Source organism: Pseudoliparis swirei, chromosome 3, assembly GCF_029220125.1.
Source record: "Pseudoliparis swirei isolate HS2019 ecotype Mariana Trench chromosome 3, NWPU_hadal_v1, whole genome shotgun sequence".
Classification (NCBI taxonomy): Eukaryota; Metazoa; Chordata; class Actinopteri; order Perciformes; family Liparidae; genus Pseudoliparis; species Pseudoliparis swirei.
In genome coordinates, this window is record NC_079390.1 from 25508371 (window position 1) to 25526235 (window position 17865).

General features: G+C 54.3%; 3 protein-coding genes across 6 annotated transcripts in view; 2 read left to right on the forward strand and 1 right to left on the reverse strand.

Moving 5' to 3' along the window:
• Positions 1 to 259: 259 nt before the first annotated feature.
• Positions 260 to 5951, reverse strand: zmat2 (zinc finger, matrin-type 2). Its single transcript, XM_056408866.1, has 6 exons — positions 5899 to 5951; positions 4780 to 4879; positions 3623 to 3746; positions 3469 to 3542; positions 786 to 931; positions 260 to 718 (listed from the first exon to the last, which is right to left on the reverse strand). Exons 1-6 carry the CDS (start codon positions 5914 to 5916, stop codon positions 575 to 577), a joined length of 606 nt encoding a protein of 201 aa, XP_056264841.1. The 5' UTR covers positions 5917 to 5951; the 3' UTR covers positions 260 to 574.
• Positions 5952 to 9172: 3221 nt separating this feature from the next.
• slbp2 (stem-loop binding protein 2) lies at positions 9173 to 12470 on the forward strand. 4 transcript variants are annotated; one of them, XM_056410052.1, is made up of 8 exons: positions 9173 to 9887; positions 9984 to 10064; positions 10711 to 10791; positions 10873 to 11016; positions 11226 to 11396; positions 11465 to 11615; positions 11694 to 11835; positions 11948 to 12470. In XM_056410052.1, the coding sequence occupies exons 1-8, from the start codon at positions 9505 to 9507 to the stop codon at positions 12010 to 12012; spliced, it is 1218 nt and encodes a 405-aa protein (XP_056266027.1). In that variant the 5' UTR covers positions 9173 to 9504; the 3' UTR covers positions 12013 to 12470. The 4 variants fall into 4 exon arrangements, with proteins under 4 accessions (XP_056266027.1, XP_056266035.1, XP_056266010.1 ...); XM_056410060.1 differs by having other exon boundaries at positions 11694 to 11823; XM_056410035.1 differs by having other exon boundaries at positions 11465 to 11835.
• Positions 12471 to 15508: 3038 nt separating this feature from the next.
• fam53c (family with sequence similarity 53 member C) overlaps positions 15509 to 17865 on the forward strand; it is a 3621-nt gene continuing 1264 nt past the window's right edge. The window contains exons 1-3 of the mRNA XM_056411050.1: positions 15509 to 15762; positions 15859 to 15913; positions 15991 to 16934. Coding sequence (XP_056267025.1) covers positions 15907 to 15913; positions 15991 to 16934 — 951 coding nt within the window. The 5' untranslated portion in view covers positions 15509 to 15762; positions 15859 to 15906. The remainder of the gene's footprint in view (positions 15763 to 15858; positions 15914 to 15990; positions 16935 to 17865) is intronic.

The window sequence follows — 17865 nt, forward strand, 5'->3', positions numbered from 1 at the left end:
GCGTCCTTAAGGAGAGAGGAGCTCAGTGTATCCTAAGCGTCCTTAAGGAGAGAGGAGGTGCTCATTGCTCAATATTTTGTTTGTTTACCGTCTCAATAAAATAAAACCTTATTGATCAGATGATTTGATATTAATCAATAAACTGAGTGAACTTCATTAAGAATGTCCAGTTGTATAAAGAAGTTGACGGATGTTCCCTGAAGGCAACACAGAAACATGAGTGCTGCCTTCACTGACACAGCGAGCTCGTGAATCAGAGAACTAGAAACACAAACTGTTTATTCAGCAAAGTGAAAATGAGACAAACTTCAAAAACATTCAGAATGACTCGTTGCCCTCGGCGACGTGAAACACCTTCATGTCCAGGAGGAAGGAGTTCACATTATAAACTATTCATCATGAAGTGAGACTGTCAAACGACACGTGACCTTGAAACTACCAAAATAAAAGCCCGAGCGCAGACGGAAGGAATGCTCCAGGACGGGACCTCCGTCTCTCGTCCGGCTCTGGTCTAAAGTCCAGCTGCTCCTCCTGCAGGAGGCGCAGAGCGTCAGGCAGAGCGTCAGGCAGAGCGTCAGTGGGTCTTCTTGGCCGAGCCGAAGCCGGAGAAGCCCATCACGGCCGCCATCTCGTCGTCCTCCTCCAGGTCCACGTCCTCCTCCGCTCGCCGCTTCCTCTCCTTCTGCTTCTCCTTCTTGTAGGCCTTGGCCTTCTCCTCCTGAGGAGAGAGCGTCAGCACAAACACCACCTCCCGCTGCTCCTCCTCTTCCTCACCTCCTCCTCACCTCCTCTCGCAGCTCCTTCATGCGCTCCTCAAAGTCGTACTCCTTCTGCTTCTCCTCCATCTTCTTCTTGTTGGCATCAAAGCGTTTCTTCACCTGGTCCAGAGACGAGCGCTCCACCCGCATGGACATGCCCAGGTTCCTCTGGTCTACACACACACACACACACACACACACACACAGGGTTACACACACCACAGACATGCCCAGGTTCCTCTGGTCCACACACACACACACAGGGTTACACACACACCCGCATGGACATGCCCAGGTTCCTCTGGTCTACACACACACACACACACACACACACAGGGTTACACACACACCCGCATGGACATGCCCAGGTTCCTCTGGTCTACACACACACACACAGGGTTACACACACACCGCATGGACATGCCAGGTTGGTCTACACACACACACACACACACACACACACACACACACACACCGCATGGACATGCCCAGGTTCCTCTGGTCTACACACACACACAGGGTTACACACACACCATGGATGTTTGTGTTCCTCTGGCTACACACACACACACACACACACAGGGTTACACACACACCATGGACATGCCTAGTTCCTTCTGGGTCCACACACACACACACACACACACACACACACACACACACACACACACACACACACACACACACACACACACACACACACACACACACACACACACACACACACACACACACACACACACACACACACACACACACACACACACCATGGACATGCCTAGGTTCCTCTGGTCTACACACACACACACACACACACACAGGGTTACACACACCGCATGGACATGCCAGGTTCTCTGGTCTACACACACACACACACACAGGGTTACACACACACTGCATGGACATGCCCAGGTTCCTCTGGCTCACACACACACACACACACACACACACACACAGGGTTACACACACACCCATGGACATGCCCAGGTTCCTCTGGTCTACACACACACACACACACACACACAGGGTTACACACACACTGCATGGACATGCCAGGTTCCTCTGGTCTACACACACACACACACACACACACAGGGTTACACACACTCGCATGGACATGCCCAGGTTCCTCTGGTCTACACACACACACACACACACACACACACAGGGTTACACACACCCGCATGGACATGCCCAGGTTCCTCTGGTCTACACACACACACACACACACACACACACACACAGGGTTACACACACACCCGCATGGACATGCCCAGGTTCCTCTGGTCTACACACACACACACACACACACACACACACACACAGGGTTACACACACACCCGCATGGACATGCCCAGGTTCCTCTGGTCTACACACACACACACACACACACACACAGGGTTACACACACACCCGCATGGACATGCCCAGGTTCCTCTGGTCTACACACACACACACACACACACACACACACACACACAGGGTTACACACACACCCGCATGGACATGCCCAGGTTCCTCTGGTCTACACACACACACACACACACACACAGGGTTACACACACACCCGCATGACATGGTTCTCTGGTCTACACACACACACACACACACACACACACACACACACACACACACACACACACACACACACACACACACACACACACACACACACACACACACACACACACACACACACACACACACACACACACACACACACACACCTGCATGGACATGCCCAGGTTCCTCTGGTCTACACACACACACACACACACACACACAGGGTTACACACACCCATGGACATGCCCAGGTTCCTCTGGTCTACACACACACACACACACACACACACACAGGGTTACACACACACCCGCATGGACATGCCCAGGTTCCTCTGGTCTACACACACACACACACACACACACACACAGGGTTACACACACACCCGCATGGACATGCCCAGGTTCCTCTGGTCTACACACACACACACACACACACACACACACACAGGGTTACACACACACCCGCATGGACATGCCCAGGTTCCTCTGGTCTACACACACACACACACAGGGTTACACACCCGCATGGACATGCCCAGGTTCCTCTGGTCTACACACACACACACACAGGGTTACACACACACCCGCATGGACATGCCCAGGTTCCTCTGGTCTACACACACACACACACACACAGGGTTACACACACACCCGCATGGACATGCCCAGGTTCCTCTGGTCTACACACACACACACACACACCCGCATGGACATGCCCAGGTTCCTCTGGTCCACACACACACACACACACACACACACACACACACACACACACACACACACACACACACACACACACACACACACACACACACACACACACACACACACACACACACACACACACACACACACACACACACACACACACACACACACACACACACACACACACACACACACACACACACACACACACACACACACACACACACACACACACACACACACGCATGGACATGCCCAGGTTCCTCTGGTCTACACACACACACACACAGGGTTACACACACACACACACACACACACACACACACACACACCCGCATGGACATGCCCAGGTTCCTCTGGTCTACACACACACACACACACACACACAGGGTTACACACACACACACACACACACCCTCACACCCCCCCCCTCACTCACGTTTCTTCCCGTTGATGTGGTCCAGGAAGTTGATGGAGTCTTTGACGACGCAGTCACAGACGTTACAGTAATAACTGGAAGAGAAGAAGACAGCAGCCAATCAGAGCGAGGCAGCGGGACGAGGTCAGAGGTCACGAAGAAGATGAAGGTGTACCCGCCCATCTCGGCCTGAGGGGTGGTCTTCGTGATGACGATGGTCTTCCCCAGTTTGGACTCCAGGTCCACTTTATAGTCTCGGTGACGCAGGAGGTCCCGCTTGACCGGCGGGACCACTTTGCCTGAAACGACACGATGACATCACTTCCTGAACACAATGACATCACTTCCTGAACACTGACATCACTTCCTGAACACGATGACATCACTTCCTGAACACTGACATCACTTCCTGAACACTGACATCACTTCCTGAACACTGAGACCACTATGACATCACTTCCTGAACACTGAGACCACTATGACATCACTTCCTGAACACTGAGACCACTATGACATCACTTCCTGAACACGATGACATCACTTCCTGAACACGATGACATCACTTCCTGAACACTGAGACCACTATGACATCACTTCCTGAACACGATGACATCACTTCCTGAACACTGACATCACTTCCTGAACACGATGACATCACTTCCTGAACACTGACATCACTTCCTGAACACGATGACATCACTTCCTGAACACTGACATCACTTCCTGAACACGATGACATCACTTCCTGAACACGGTGACATCACTTCCTGAACACGGTGACATCACTTCCTGAACACTGACATCACTTCCTGAACACTGACATCACTTCCTGAACACTGACATCACTTCCTGAACACTGACATCACTTCCTGAACACGGTGACATCACTTCCTGAACACTGACATCACTTCCTGAACACTGACATCACTTCCTGAACACTGACATCACTTCCTGAACACTGACATCACTTCCTGAACACGATGACATCACTTCCTGAACACGGTGACGTCACTTCCTGAACGGTGACATCACTTCCTGAACACTGACATCACTTCCTGAACACTGACATCACTTCCTGAACACTGACATCACTTCCTGAACACGGTGACGTCACTTCCTGAACACGGTGACATCACTTCCTGAACACTGACATCACTTCCTGAACACGGTGACATCACTTCCTGAACACGGTGACATCACTTCCTGAACACGGTGACGTCACTTCCTGAACACGGTGACATCACTTCCTGAACACGGTGACATCACTTCCTGAACACGGTGACATCACTTCCTGAACGGTGACATCACTTCCTGAACACGGCGTTTCCTCACCATCTCTCCTCTCGCGGTCTCTCTCCTCAGAGATGCGCTTCTGGGCCAAGTTCTCATACTCGTCTTTGTCCCACTTCCTACGGAAGTCATTCTTGCTGAACTACAAGAGGAGGAGGAGGAGGAGGAGGAGGAGGAGGAGGAGGAGGAGCAGGAGGAGGAGGAGGAGGAGCAGGAGGAGCAGAGGAGGAGCAGGAGCAGCAGGAGGAGCAGGAGCAGCAGGAGGAGGAGGAGCAATGAGGAGGAGGAGGAGGAGGAGGAGCAATGAGGAGGAGGAGGAGGAGGAGCAGGAGGAGGCGGAGGAGCAGGAGGAGGAGGAGGAGGAGGAGGAGGAGCAATGAGGAGGAGGAGGAGGAGGAGGAGGAGCAATGAGGCGGAGGAGGAGGAGGAGGCGGAGGAGCAGGAGGAGGAGGAGGTCATCATGTCAGTAAACACAGAGAACAAAAAGCATCTTTCAGACTCAACATGGTTTATAAACATGAATCTAGTTGAACTGGATATGTCATCAGATTGGTTATTGGTTATTGGTGATTGATTATTGGTTATTGATGATTGGTTATTGGTTATTGATGATTGGTTATTGATTATTGATGATTGGTTATTGATTATTGATGATTGATGATTGATTATTGGTTATTGATGATTGGTTATTGATGATTGGTTATTGATGATTGGTTATTGATGATTGGTGATTGGTTATTGGTGGAGAGGTGCGGGCCGATCAGCTGAAGCTCCAACAGACTAACATCCGGTTTCCGCTGCTTGTTCCAGGATGCTTTTACTTTGAAACTGTTGACACTGAAACCTGCTTCATGTCCGCTGCTGCCGCGGAGGATGGGCATGAAGAGCACCGGAGACCAAATATTTCACATGTTGTACAACCACTAGTTTACGCATTTTAATTCACATTGAAACCGGAAACGTAAACATTGTTGTCTCTGTTCATGCTAGTAGCCGTTAGCTGATCAGTAAAGTGCCGCTTTGAACGGGTTTAAACCCGGTATAACCGGCCCGGTACCGGCTCGGATGAGCAGATCCACTCGTACTAAAGAGGAGGTAACGGAATACGGTCGTTCATTTCACGTCTTTAAGGCTTAAACACAGTTCCCTTCAGCGACTCACCCCGCTGCCGGACGCCATCTTGTTTACGCAGACTCGGTTTACGGCCTGTCGCGCATTCATCCGTCTTTACGGCCTGTCGCGCGCTCAGTCCTTCCAGCCGCAGCGCCGCCTGCTGGATGAACCGCGTTAGTGTCAGGAACAAAACACGCTGCTCAACCCTGTATCACCAAAATTACGTCCCCCAGACCTAAAATGTAATTTGCAGTTACGTTTGACTGAAACGTATTTCTCTCCAGATTACGTTTGCATTTGACGTATTATAATTACAAATACGTCTCTGATCAACGTATCTTTGCCAAACAGTCAAACAACTCAAAACAATAAACCCTTCATGGCGTTATTTACAGGCGTGTTTTCTTCTCAGAAAAACAAAAAGAGCAGGTACCCGGAAAAATCTGGGAAATAATTTGGGAATTGTTAATAAAATATGATTTACCCTTCAACTTCCACTGATATGCATGCAAACTAATACATCGTTTCACACACACACACACACACACACACACACACACACACACACACACACACACACACACACACACTGACAGAAACACATAGACACTCATATACGTACACACACACACACACAGGCAGAGACACACACATACTCACACACACAGACACACACTCTCATATGCACACACTCTTACACACGCACAGACAGACACACACACACAGAATGAAAGACACACACACACACAGACACACACTCACACACAGACACACACTCAGACACACACATACAGACACTCACATACATACACACACAGGCAGAGACACACACTCACACACCCACACACACACAAATACACACACGCATACTCTGCAGACTGACCCTTGACCTCCCAATTGTCTCTCAGATATAACCCTACTGCTTTATATTTAATATATTATATTTACCTAAATATAAGACTTTGAGGTCGTGGGGGAATCCCCTCCAAAACATTCACAAGAGAGAATTGTCACGGTGCCAATAACCCTTGTACGATCCTTAAAACCAGTCTTTTAGTACATTTTTCATACATTCAATCAACTTAAAGATCTGGATTCTTTTCAGATTCAAAGAGGGGCATCTGAATATGAATACCCTACAGGTTTGGACCGATAGCTCTGAGTTAAAGGCCCCCAAAACAGGTCCAAAGGGTCAAATTGGGCCTTATTCTCTTAAATTTGCATATTTTTTGACAAGTGCAAAAATGGCCATAATCTCCTAAATATTCGTCCTGGAAATCCCAAATTGAACACAGACACTCAGGACAGGGCCTACAATGAGGTGATGGGGTGAAATTTCCTCAAACACCCACGAGAGTTAATTGGCCGTCTGAAATCCAGGCCTTGAAGAGGGTGTGTGGTTTAACAAATCTGAGACCCTGTTGTGAGTTTGGGCTGATTTAAACTTTTCTTTCTTCTAAACATGTCAGAGCTTAGCTTTCTTTTGCAGGTTGTAGCCGCTCCCAAATGGGTCCCAACCATGTAGGCTGGCAACATATAGCACTTAGCATCCCTGCTTGGGAGGGGTTTAAAAACTAAATTCCTTCCTTCAAAGGTTAACAACTCCTTAAATGTTTGTACTATATGAACAATTTCAATTGTATTCTACCCCATTTGGGAGTGGCTACAACCTGGAAAAGAAAGCTAAGCTCTGACATGTTTACCCAATTTGACCCTTTGGACCTGTTTTGGGGGCCCTTAACTCAGAGCTATCGGTCCAAACCTGACAATTTTCTCTTGTGAATGTTTTGGAGGGGATTCCCCCCACGACCTCAAAGTCTTATATTTAGGTAAATATAATATATTAAATATAAAGCAGTAGGGTTATATCTGAGAGACAATTGGGAGGTCAAGGGTCAGTCTGCAGAGTATGCGTGTGTGCATGTAAATGTGTGTGTGTGTGTGTGAGTGTGTACCCCTGTGTGTGTATGTATGTGAGTGTCTGGATGTGTGTCTGTGTGTGTCTGTCATTCTGTGTGTGTGTGTGTGTCTGTCTGTGTAAGTGAACAGTGTGTGTGTGCGTGTGTGAAGTGTGTGTGAGAGTGTGTCTGTGTGTGTGAGTATGTGTGTGTGTGTACGTATATGAGTGTCTATGTGTTTCTGTCAGTGTGTGTGTGTGTGTGTGTGTCTGTGAAACGATGTATTAGTTTGCATGCATGTGGAAGTTGAAGGGTAAATTATGTTTTATTAACAATTCCCAAATTATTTCCCAGATTTTCCGGTACCTGCTCTTTTGTTTGATGAAAAGTAAACGCTTGAAAATAACCCATGAAGGGTTTATTGTTTTGAGTTGTTTGACTGTTTAGCATTTTCCTGATTGATTTTGATGTATGCCTTTTATATTGTATTGTTTGAATAAATATAGACGTTTTATACTACTTCCGCTTAACAGATAAATCGGACTTTATTTTGAAAGGTTAAAAGAAGTGCACTTTTTTAGGTTAAATGCGAACTTTATGGTATAGATTACGGACAGATGCGCATTTTATAACAAGTTTAATAGTTGATTTGACCCGTATGGGACTAACTCTGTTAAGGTGGTGATGAGGTGGTGATAGTGTACGAGTTTTAATTAATGTATTGTCACCTAAAAAAATAAAATAAAGGAGAGTCACCAGCAGCAAGTCTTCACGCCAATTCATATGATCCGTTACAACACTTATTGCTGTCATAATACGCAGGCGAAACAACATAGATAACATAATAATAAATAAGGCTAGAGGACGCTTTTTACAATTCATAACAGCATTGTAGAAAAGAGAGATAACAAACGGCAAAGATACGTTGATCAGAGACGTATTTGTAATTATAATACGTCAAATGCAAACGTAATCTGGAGAGAAATACGTTTCAGTCAAACGTAATTTGGAGAGAAATACGTTTCAGTCAAACGTAACTGCAAATTATATTTTAGGTCTGGGGGAACGTAATTTTTGTGATACAGGGTCGCAACCAAGACACCACTTTATATGTACTCGTACCATGTGGACTGACTATGTGTACTCGTACCTCTAATACTCTGGATAAAGACACCTCTGACCTGTGAACAACTAAGATCATTACTTTAACACACATTCATGTTTTTATGAGCAGAACGTAGTACAAATACACAGATGAGTATTCTCCACTGACAGCTGCACTTGTGTGACTGCAGCCTCACATCTATGAATACATACACCTGTGTAGGTCATCACGTCACCTTATTCCCGTCTGCCGGACCGGAAGCAGCCAGGTGAGTCTGGCCCCGCCCTCCCCCCCAGGCCCCCCTCCCTCCAGGTCGGTACCGGGACACGAGGAGCACGCGGTGGAGGGCCCGGGCACGGACCGGGTCCCCTGAGGACGGACTCTCATCATATTTAATTAATGTCTAATTGTTTATATATATGTGTGTGTGTGTATAATCTCTGCCTGCAGGTGGCGTTGCTTCTCATTAGTTGTCAGCTCGTGGTGATGACCTCCTCAGGGTTTATTTTGACCTGTGTTTTGCCTGTCAGGCTGAACCAGGTTGAAGCTGCAGGCTTTACTCCCGACACCCTGAACGTCTTTATTAGTCGTAATAGTTTTTTCACTTAAAGGATGGAAGTATTTGTAGTAATTATAATAATCTAAACTTTAATGAATCAACCATGTTGGAGTGTTTTAGCTCCGCCTCTTGTTCTCAGTTTGGAGGTACAGAACGTTACTAAAGAGTCGGGGACCAACACGTTGAGCACCTTTAGGAGGCCGGGTAGACCTGTACAGATCCCAGACCAGGTTTCAGCTCTGAGGCAGGAAACTACAAAGATGGCCGCCACAGGGCCTCGCTCGCCGTCTGACGGGCTTTGTGTCCTCAGCTTCGGCTCGTGGTCGTCCGCTAAGGGCCGGTCGGCCTCCATGTGGAACGGCCTCCCCGACCCGCTGCTGGCCGCCGCCCCCTGCAGAGACCACGTCCCCAGAGGCTCCGCCCCCGAGCCCTGGCTCCTCCCCGGCTGCAGCTCGGTCTTTGACAGCCTGGTCAGGTGAGGAACCGCTGATGTCATCGTAGTGACGTCACGATGCTTGGTTCTGATTCACTCCTGTTTTAAAACATGGTTGGTCCCCCCCCCCCCTCACAGTAATGCGCCTCCTCTCCCGTCTCCTCCTGCTCCCAGCGGCCTGAGAGGACGAGACCGAGCTGCCGTCAACAAAGTCTGCAGGTTCAACTTCTTTGTCCTTTATTTAGACGGTAGCACATGTTAGCTTAGCAAATGTTAGCTTAGCATAGCTTAGCTTAGCAAATGTTAGCTTAGCACACAGACGGGAAACGATCTACTTTGTGAAACGGTCTGGTTTGAGGGGGTCTGGTTTGAGGGGGTCTGGTTTGAGGGGGTCTGGATTGAGGGGGTCTGGTTTGAGGGTCTGGATTGAGGGGGTCTGGTTTGAGGGGGTCTGGTTTGAGGGGGTCTGGTTTGAGGGTCTGGATTGAGGGGGTCTGGTTTGAGGGTCTGGATTGAGGGGGTCTGGTTTGAGGGGGTCTGGATTGAGGGCCTGGATTGAGGGGGTCTGGATTGAGGGGGTCTGGTATGAGGGGTTCTGGATTGAGGGGTTCTGGATTGATGGGGTCTGGTATGAGGGGGTCTGGATTGAGGGGGTCTGGATTGAGGGGGTCTGGTATGAGGGGTTCTGGATTGAGGGGGTCTGGATTGAGGGGGTCTGGATTGAGGGGGTCTGGATTGAGGGGGTCTGGATTGAGGGGGTCTGGTATGAGGGGGTCTGGTTTGGGGTTCTGGTATGAGGGTGTCTGGTTTGGGGTTCTGGATTGAGGGGGTCTGGTTTGAGGGGGTCTGGTGTCGCCCCCTGCAGGCCGTCCATTCTGGAGCGCTGCATCCTGAAGGCGTCCAGCAGCAGCGTGGCTGTGGGGACGGACGACCTGGACACCAAGAGGTCAGTGAACACAACTCGTGCTCAACGAGGCGTTCAGGGCCGTGGGCTCCAGAAGGTCCAGTCTGACCCGTGTCCCTGCAGGCCCCCCTATGACCGGGGCTGCCCCGTCCTCCCCGACCCGGCCACCACGGAGACCAACGGAGCGGTGCTGAAGCGGCGGCAGAAACAGATCCAGTACGGCAAAAACACCATCGGGTACCAGAACTACCTGCAGCAGGTCCCCAGGTGAGGCCCGCGTGTAGCGTTAGCATGTTAGCTTCAGACTTTACTCCTCTGAAAGAGTTCTTCAAAGGAGAGAAAACAAACCTTATGTCAAGTTCTCATCTTTCCGACAGTCCCTGAACACATCACGTATGCTTCCATCCGATAAGCGGCCAGGATTGTGATTTTTATTCGCTTGTCGTTTCTCATAACTCGTGACTCCTCCCCCTCAGACACCTGCGGGACGCTAAGCTCCACCCCTCCACGCCCAACAAGTACCGGAAGTACAGCCGGCGCTCCTGGGACATGCAGGTGCGCCTGTGGAGGCGAGCGCTGCACCTCTGGGACCCTCTGAGTGACACGCAGCCCGACGACGGCGGCGCCCTGGACCCCGTGGAGCACCTGTAGGTGGTCGGGATGATGATGATGATGAAGAACACGCTCAGCAGGTGTTCAGCGCTTTGTGTTTCAGGCAGAGTCAGCTGGCCAAGATGACCTCTGACCTGTGTGAGGACGGAGGAGACCAGCAGAGAGAGAAGGAGGCTCCTGCAGCCTCTAAAGCCTCCTCTGTGTCCCCTCGCTCTCTGGAGCCGCCGGGACCCTGGAACGACCCACCGTCCCCGGTAACGCCTGAACGCACCGCCTCATCGACCCCCTTTGCAGCGCTGCAGGAGGCGCGCCTGACGCTTGTCTCCCGTCAGGAGGCCGAGATGAACTACAGGACTCTGCGTTCTCCTCCGGGGTTCAGCTGCTCCTTCAGGAGGTGGAGGACCTCCGGGGACCACGTGACCGACTGGCTCCGCCTCCTGCTGGAGGGCGACGGCGGCCCAGGTGAGCTCACAGGTAGAGTACCAATCGGTACCTCGGTCCGACCGAACCCCTTTAAAGGAGCTTTCAGTGTTATTGCTGTGTGTGACGCCCTCCTCGCTGACCTCTGACCTCTGTCTGGTTGTAGATCTGGGCTCCGATGACCAGCAGGTCCCCGTGTTCTCCGAGCAGCTCCTGTGGAACCCGTACTGAGCCTCCACCGGGAGGCGGCCTCCGGTCTCCGGTGCGTCTTTGTCTTTTTTAAGATGGTTGAATCGTCCCGACAGCAGGGGGGCGCGGTGGACCCGGTCCACGAGGAGGACCGCGACCTGAAGAGAACCCAGAGGACCGCCTCCTCTCAGTGGAACGCTTGACCCCAGCCTGGAGCTCGTTCACACTTCTGTTGGAGCACCTCCTCTTCCTCACTACTATGTTTATTGAGCACTTGAGTCACTTTCTTCATGCTCCGTCTGGGTCGGGCTCCTGCGCCTCCTTCCCTTGCCTCCTCCTCCCTCAACAGAACCCCTGTTAACGGGGGGAGGGGCTGTTGCTTTGTGTTGTGAGTTCTTTTACTTTTTTGTGTCCCTCGATTGTCATGTCGTGCTGCTCGAGTATCGAGAGCGGATCTGAAAGATTGATTAATAAAGATGTAAATAAAGAGTTAGACTTCACAGCTGGATCATTCTTCTTCATGTCATAGTGTTTACTCTCTCAGGCTCCAAGGAACACATCTACAGATGGAGATGTTCTAGTGCCATAATATTAATGTTTCGTGTGGCTTAAATATTTCATTATAAATTGGACTATTCAAATGAAATAAACCAGCTTTTAAAAGCAGGGACATCTGCCTGTGACACCCTCTACCAGCAGCACCCTGGGGTGCCGGAATCCTCCATGAACACACTGCACGGATGGATCATATTTATATAAATATTTAATTAATTCCTGGACCACCAGAGGCAGACACTGCTGAAAACAAACTGGCTCTGAACTACAACTCCCATCAGCCCCCGTGACACCGCCAGAGATCCCGAGCCTGACACCTGCCAAATTGTCCCAATTAAGGCCTCGCGCGCGTCCCGGGAAGCGGCGGTGGGTTCGAGCCGCGCGGGGACGGTGGATAAATCGAGTGGAGTGAGCATCTCTGGGTGCGGGTGATGCGGTGTAGCACCGCCCCCCCCCCGCCTCCTCCGCCCCCTCCTCGGCACCGTAAATGTTGTTTATGAATGCCTCTCGCTCACGGGCGTGTGCGCAGATCCGTATTATGTTTTAATGCGTCCGACCGTCTGGAGCGCGACACCCGCGGAGGCTCGACCCGGACCCGGTTCCGTGCGCGCGCTTAGAGCCGGACCGTAACGCCATCGCGGTCTCGTGATTCCTGGGTCAACGCGCCGAGGAGCGTCTGCAGGCCCGCCGCAGAAGGTAAGCGGGACCCGGGCTGAGCGCTTGTTTTGTGGGCGAGCTGCGGGGCGCTGCGGGAGGATCCCGCGTCCCCGCAGCTCGCCGCAGTGTCCCCGCGGCGTTTTCCTCCTCAGGCCGGGCAGGCTGCCGGCGACTGCCCGGACGATCAGCCCCTCTCCCGGGAGGGTGGAGGCGGTCTCGCTCTCCGGCAGTAGATGCAGGGGGAACCGGACCGCTCGGGGCTCGTTCGCCGGGCTTGTTTTGCTGCTAACGCGACTCGCCGCTGCTAGCTTGCCGCTGCTAGCGTGCCGCTAACTAACGGCAGGTCCGTTTGCCCCGGCAGCGGAGATCCAGGCGGCCGGTGTAGCCTCCCGGGTTCCCCGCACCGTCCACCCGGAGCCCGCCGGCCCGAGTCCCGGGAGGGTCGGCGGAGGGGACCGGAGCCCCATCGGGGTTTGGGTTTTCAAGCAGCAAAATGGCTAAATTTATTGTTCCGACCTTGAGAGGAATAACGAGATGTTGTTTATATTGAAGTGTAACGGTAACGTAACCGGCTGCTTGGGAGACGGACGTCTCTTTTTTTTTTGTCCTGAAAATATTAGAATCCAGCGACTTAATTATTGTTCATGCAAACGGGGGATAACGCTGCTGCGGCGCGCTAGCATCCCCCGTTGAAAACAATGGGATCCGTTAGCAACAAGCTAGCAGCGGCCTCAGTCCAACATCAGACAGGCCCCCCCCCCCCCCCCCCCACGAGCTATTTACCCACCACGACCCACGTGGTTAACCTCATCACTAGTACCAGTAGTATCATCACTAGGAAACACATGAGGGGGTGACGGGGCCCCTAGGAGACACATGAGGGGGTGACGGGCCCCTAGGAGACACATGAGGGGTGACGGGCCCCTAGGAGACACATGAGGGGGTGACGGGGCCCTAGGAGACACATGAGGGGGTGACGGGGCCCCTAGGAGACACATGAGGGGGTGACGGGGCCCTAGGAGACATGAGGGGTAGCGGGGCTAGGGAACACATGAGGTCATGAGGGGAGACACATGAGGGGTCATGAGGGTAGCGGGGCTAGGAGACACATGAGGGGTGACGGGCCCTAGGAGACACATGGAGACACATGAGGTGGCAGGCCCTAGAGACACATGAGGTGGCAGGGGCTAGGAGACACATGAGGGTGACATGAGAGGAGACACATGAGGGGGTGACGGGGCCCTAGGAGACACATGAGGGGGTGACGGGGCCCCTAGGAGACACATGAGGGGGTGACGGGCCCCTAGGAGACACATGAGGGGGTGACGGGCCCTAGGAGACACATGAGGGGGTGACGGGGCCCCTAGGAGACACATGAGGGGGTGATGGGCCCCTAGGAGACACATGAGTGGGGCTAGGAGACACATGAGGGTGAGGGCCTAGGAGACACATGAGGTGGCAGGCCCTAGGGGACACATGAGGGTGGCAGAGGCTAGGAGGCACATGAGGGTGGCAGGCCTAGGAGACACATGAGGTGGCAGGCCTAGGAGACACATGAGGGTGACGGGCTAGGGGCATGAGGTGAGACCTAGGGAGACACATGAGGGGTGGCAGGGCCCTAGGAGACATGAGGTGGCTAGGAGACACATGAGGGTGGCAGGGCCCCTAGGGAGACACATGAGGGCATGAGGGTGGGCTACGGGCTAGGAGACACATGAGGTGGCGGGAGACACTTGAGGGGGTGACGGGCCCCTAGGAGACACATGAGGGGTGGCAGGGCTAGGGGCGAGGTGACGGCCCCTAGGAGACACATGGGGTGGCCCCTAGGAGACACATGAGGGGGTGACGGGCCCCTAGGAGACACATGAGGGGGTGATGGGCCCCTAGGAGACACATGAGGGGGTGACGGGGCCCTAGGAGACACATGAGGGGGTGACGGGCCCCTAGGGTGTGACGGGGCCCCTAGGAGACACATGAGGGGGTGACGGGGCCCCTAGGAGACACATGAGGGTGACGGGGCCCCTAGGAGACACATGAGGGTGTGACGGGGCCCCTAGGAGACATGAGAGGTGGCGGGCTAGGCACATGAGGGTGGCAGGGAGCCTAGGAGACACATGAGGGGGTGACGGGCCCCTAGGAGACACATGAGGGGGTGACGGGCCCCTAGGAGCCTCCTAGACTGTTTAAATGAACACCTGCGTCTCTCTTTCTTCCCCAGGTGTGGTGGCAACAGCTGATTAACGATGACCTTGTGAGAGTAGGCGGGGCTACCTGGCCCTTAGGTGAGGAGGAGTGTGGTGGCCTCACCTGCACTAGACCACGGCCCGACACTCAGACGGTGGTGGCTCTCCCCTTCCTCCTCTTCTTCCTCCTCCCCTCTCCTCCCTAATCTCCGCCCCCCCTGACCCCGCCCCCTTGACCACGCCCCTTGCCTCCCCCCCTTGGCCCCTCCCCCTGTTTTCCCCTTGCCCCCCCATTGGCCCCGCCCCCTGCCACCATGCCGTGGCCAGGCTGCTGCTGGAGAGCCTGAGGAAGCAGACTCTGGAAGGGGCCCCTGCTGCCCCGGGGGCCGTCTGTCAGGTGAGTCATGTGACCGTCTCTCTTATAAAAGATACAGGTATTTATTCTCTGTTGGAGTTTCACATGTGAGTAATCCATGTGCGGCCATGTTTGTAGTCCCTGCTGGACCCCAACGCCCTCCAGTGCCGGTCCCCAGATGGCTTGATGCCTGGTGAGTGACTCGCTGCAGGACCAGGAGCCTACATTTCCCATGATGCACCTCTAATGCCGTCCTCTCGTGTCCCCCAGAGAGCAGCTACTGGCAGCTCTGCCCTCCCTCCAAGTCCGGCCTGCAGGGGGGGTTCCTGAGCTCGAGCTTCCCCCCCGGCCCCGGGCCCCCGGATGCTCACCTGCAGGAGGGGGGCGCCCCCGCTCAGCCTCAGCAGCACCGGCCCCTGGCGCCCAGCACCTCGGCGTCCGAGCTGTCGCTCCCCGGGGGCCCGGCGGCCCCCCCCGGCCCCGGGCCCCCCCCGCCCCCGCCCCCCAAACGGCACTGCCGCTCGCTGTCGGTGCCCGAGGACCTGTCGCGCTGCCGCTACACCTGGAGGCCCAGCGCCTCGCGGGTCTGGACTCCCGTCAGCCGCCAGCAGTGCCACGGCGGCGCCGGGGGGGGGGGCGTAGGGGCGGGCGTGGCGGGGGGAGGAGTCTGTCCTCTCCGCGCCCCCAGCTCCTCCCTCAACTCCTCGCTGCACTCCTCCTCCAGCCCCACCTTCTTCAGCCTGGCGCTGTCTCCGGACTCCCCGCTGCCCTGGAGCTTTCCCTGGGACCCCAGCGAGGCGGCGGCGGGGGGAGGAGCCTGCTGCTGCTTCTTCCCCTCCCCCTCCTCCTGCTCCTCCTCGCCCTCTCCCCTCCACCCGCCTCCTCCTCCTCAGAGGCGCTTCTCCCTCTCCCCCGTGCTCATCAGAGACTCGGCGGCCTCCACCTTCCTGCCTCCGCATCCCGTGGCGAGGCAGACGCCGGCGCGTCCTCCCAGCTGCTCGGCCGTGATGGCGGCGGCGGGGGGGGCGGGGCCCGCCTCGCCCTCCTCCGCCTGCAGCACGCCGTCCTCCCTCCGGCGCAGCCTGCCGCCGCAGCTGCCGCGCTGCCACTCGCAGCCCTGCGACCTGCTGCTGCTCAAGCCGGGGCTCAAGAGGAGGCGGGCCCCCGACCGGCCCTGCGCCCGGCCCGTCCTGGACTTCACCAAGATGACCCAGGTACCAGGGGCCCTCACGGGGAGACCAGGGGCCCTCACGGGGAGACCATCGGGATTGAACAAACTAATGATTTGAACGTCTCTGGTGACTCCGCCCTGACGACCAATCAGTGACCTCTGAGAGGCGAGCGGCCCCCAGCATGTGACTCCTCCTCCCTCTCCTCCTCTCTCCTCCCCTCCTCCCTCTCCTCCTCCTCCCTCTCCTCCCTCCTCTCTCCTTTCCCTCTCCTCCCTCCTCTCCTCCTCTCTCTCCTCCTCCTCTCCTCCTCCTCCTCTCCTCCTCTCCTCCTCCTCCTCTCCTCCTCTCCTCTCCTCCTCCTCTCCTCCTCCTCCTCTCCTCCTCCTCTCCTCCTCCTCTCCTCCTCCTCTCCTCCTCCTCTCTCTCCTCCTCTCCTCCTCCTCTCCTCCTCTCCTCCTCTCCTCCTTTCTCCTCCTCCTCTCCTCCTCCTCCTCTCTCTCCTCCTCCTCTCCTCCTCCTCTCCTCCTCCTCTCTCCTCCTCCCGCTCCTCTTCCTCCTCCTCCTCCTCTCTCATCCTCCTCTCCTCCTCCTCCTCGCTTCCTCCTCCTCCTCTCCTCCTCTCCTCCTCCTCCTCTCCTCTCCTCCTCCTCCTCCTCCTCCTCCTCCTCCTCCCTCCCTCTCCTCCTCCTCCCTCTCCTCCTCCCTCTCCTCCTCCCTCTCTCCTCCTCTCCTCTCTCCTCCTCCCTCCTCCTCCTCTCCCTCCTCTTCTCTCACCACCTCCTCCTCCTCCTCTCTCTCCTCCTCCTCTCCTCCTCCTCCTCCTCCCTCTCCTCCTCCTCTCTCTCCTCCTCCTCCTCCTCCTCTCCCTCCTCTCCTCCTCCTCTCCTCCTCCTCTCTCTCCTCCTCCCTCTCCTCCTCCTCTCTCTCCTCCTCCCTCTCCTCCTCCTCTCTCCTCCTCCCTCTCCTCCTCCTC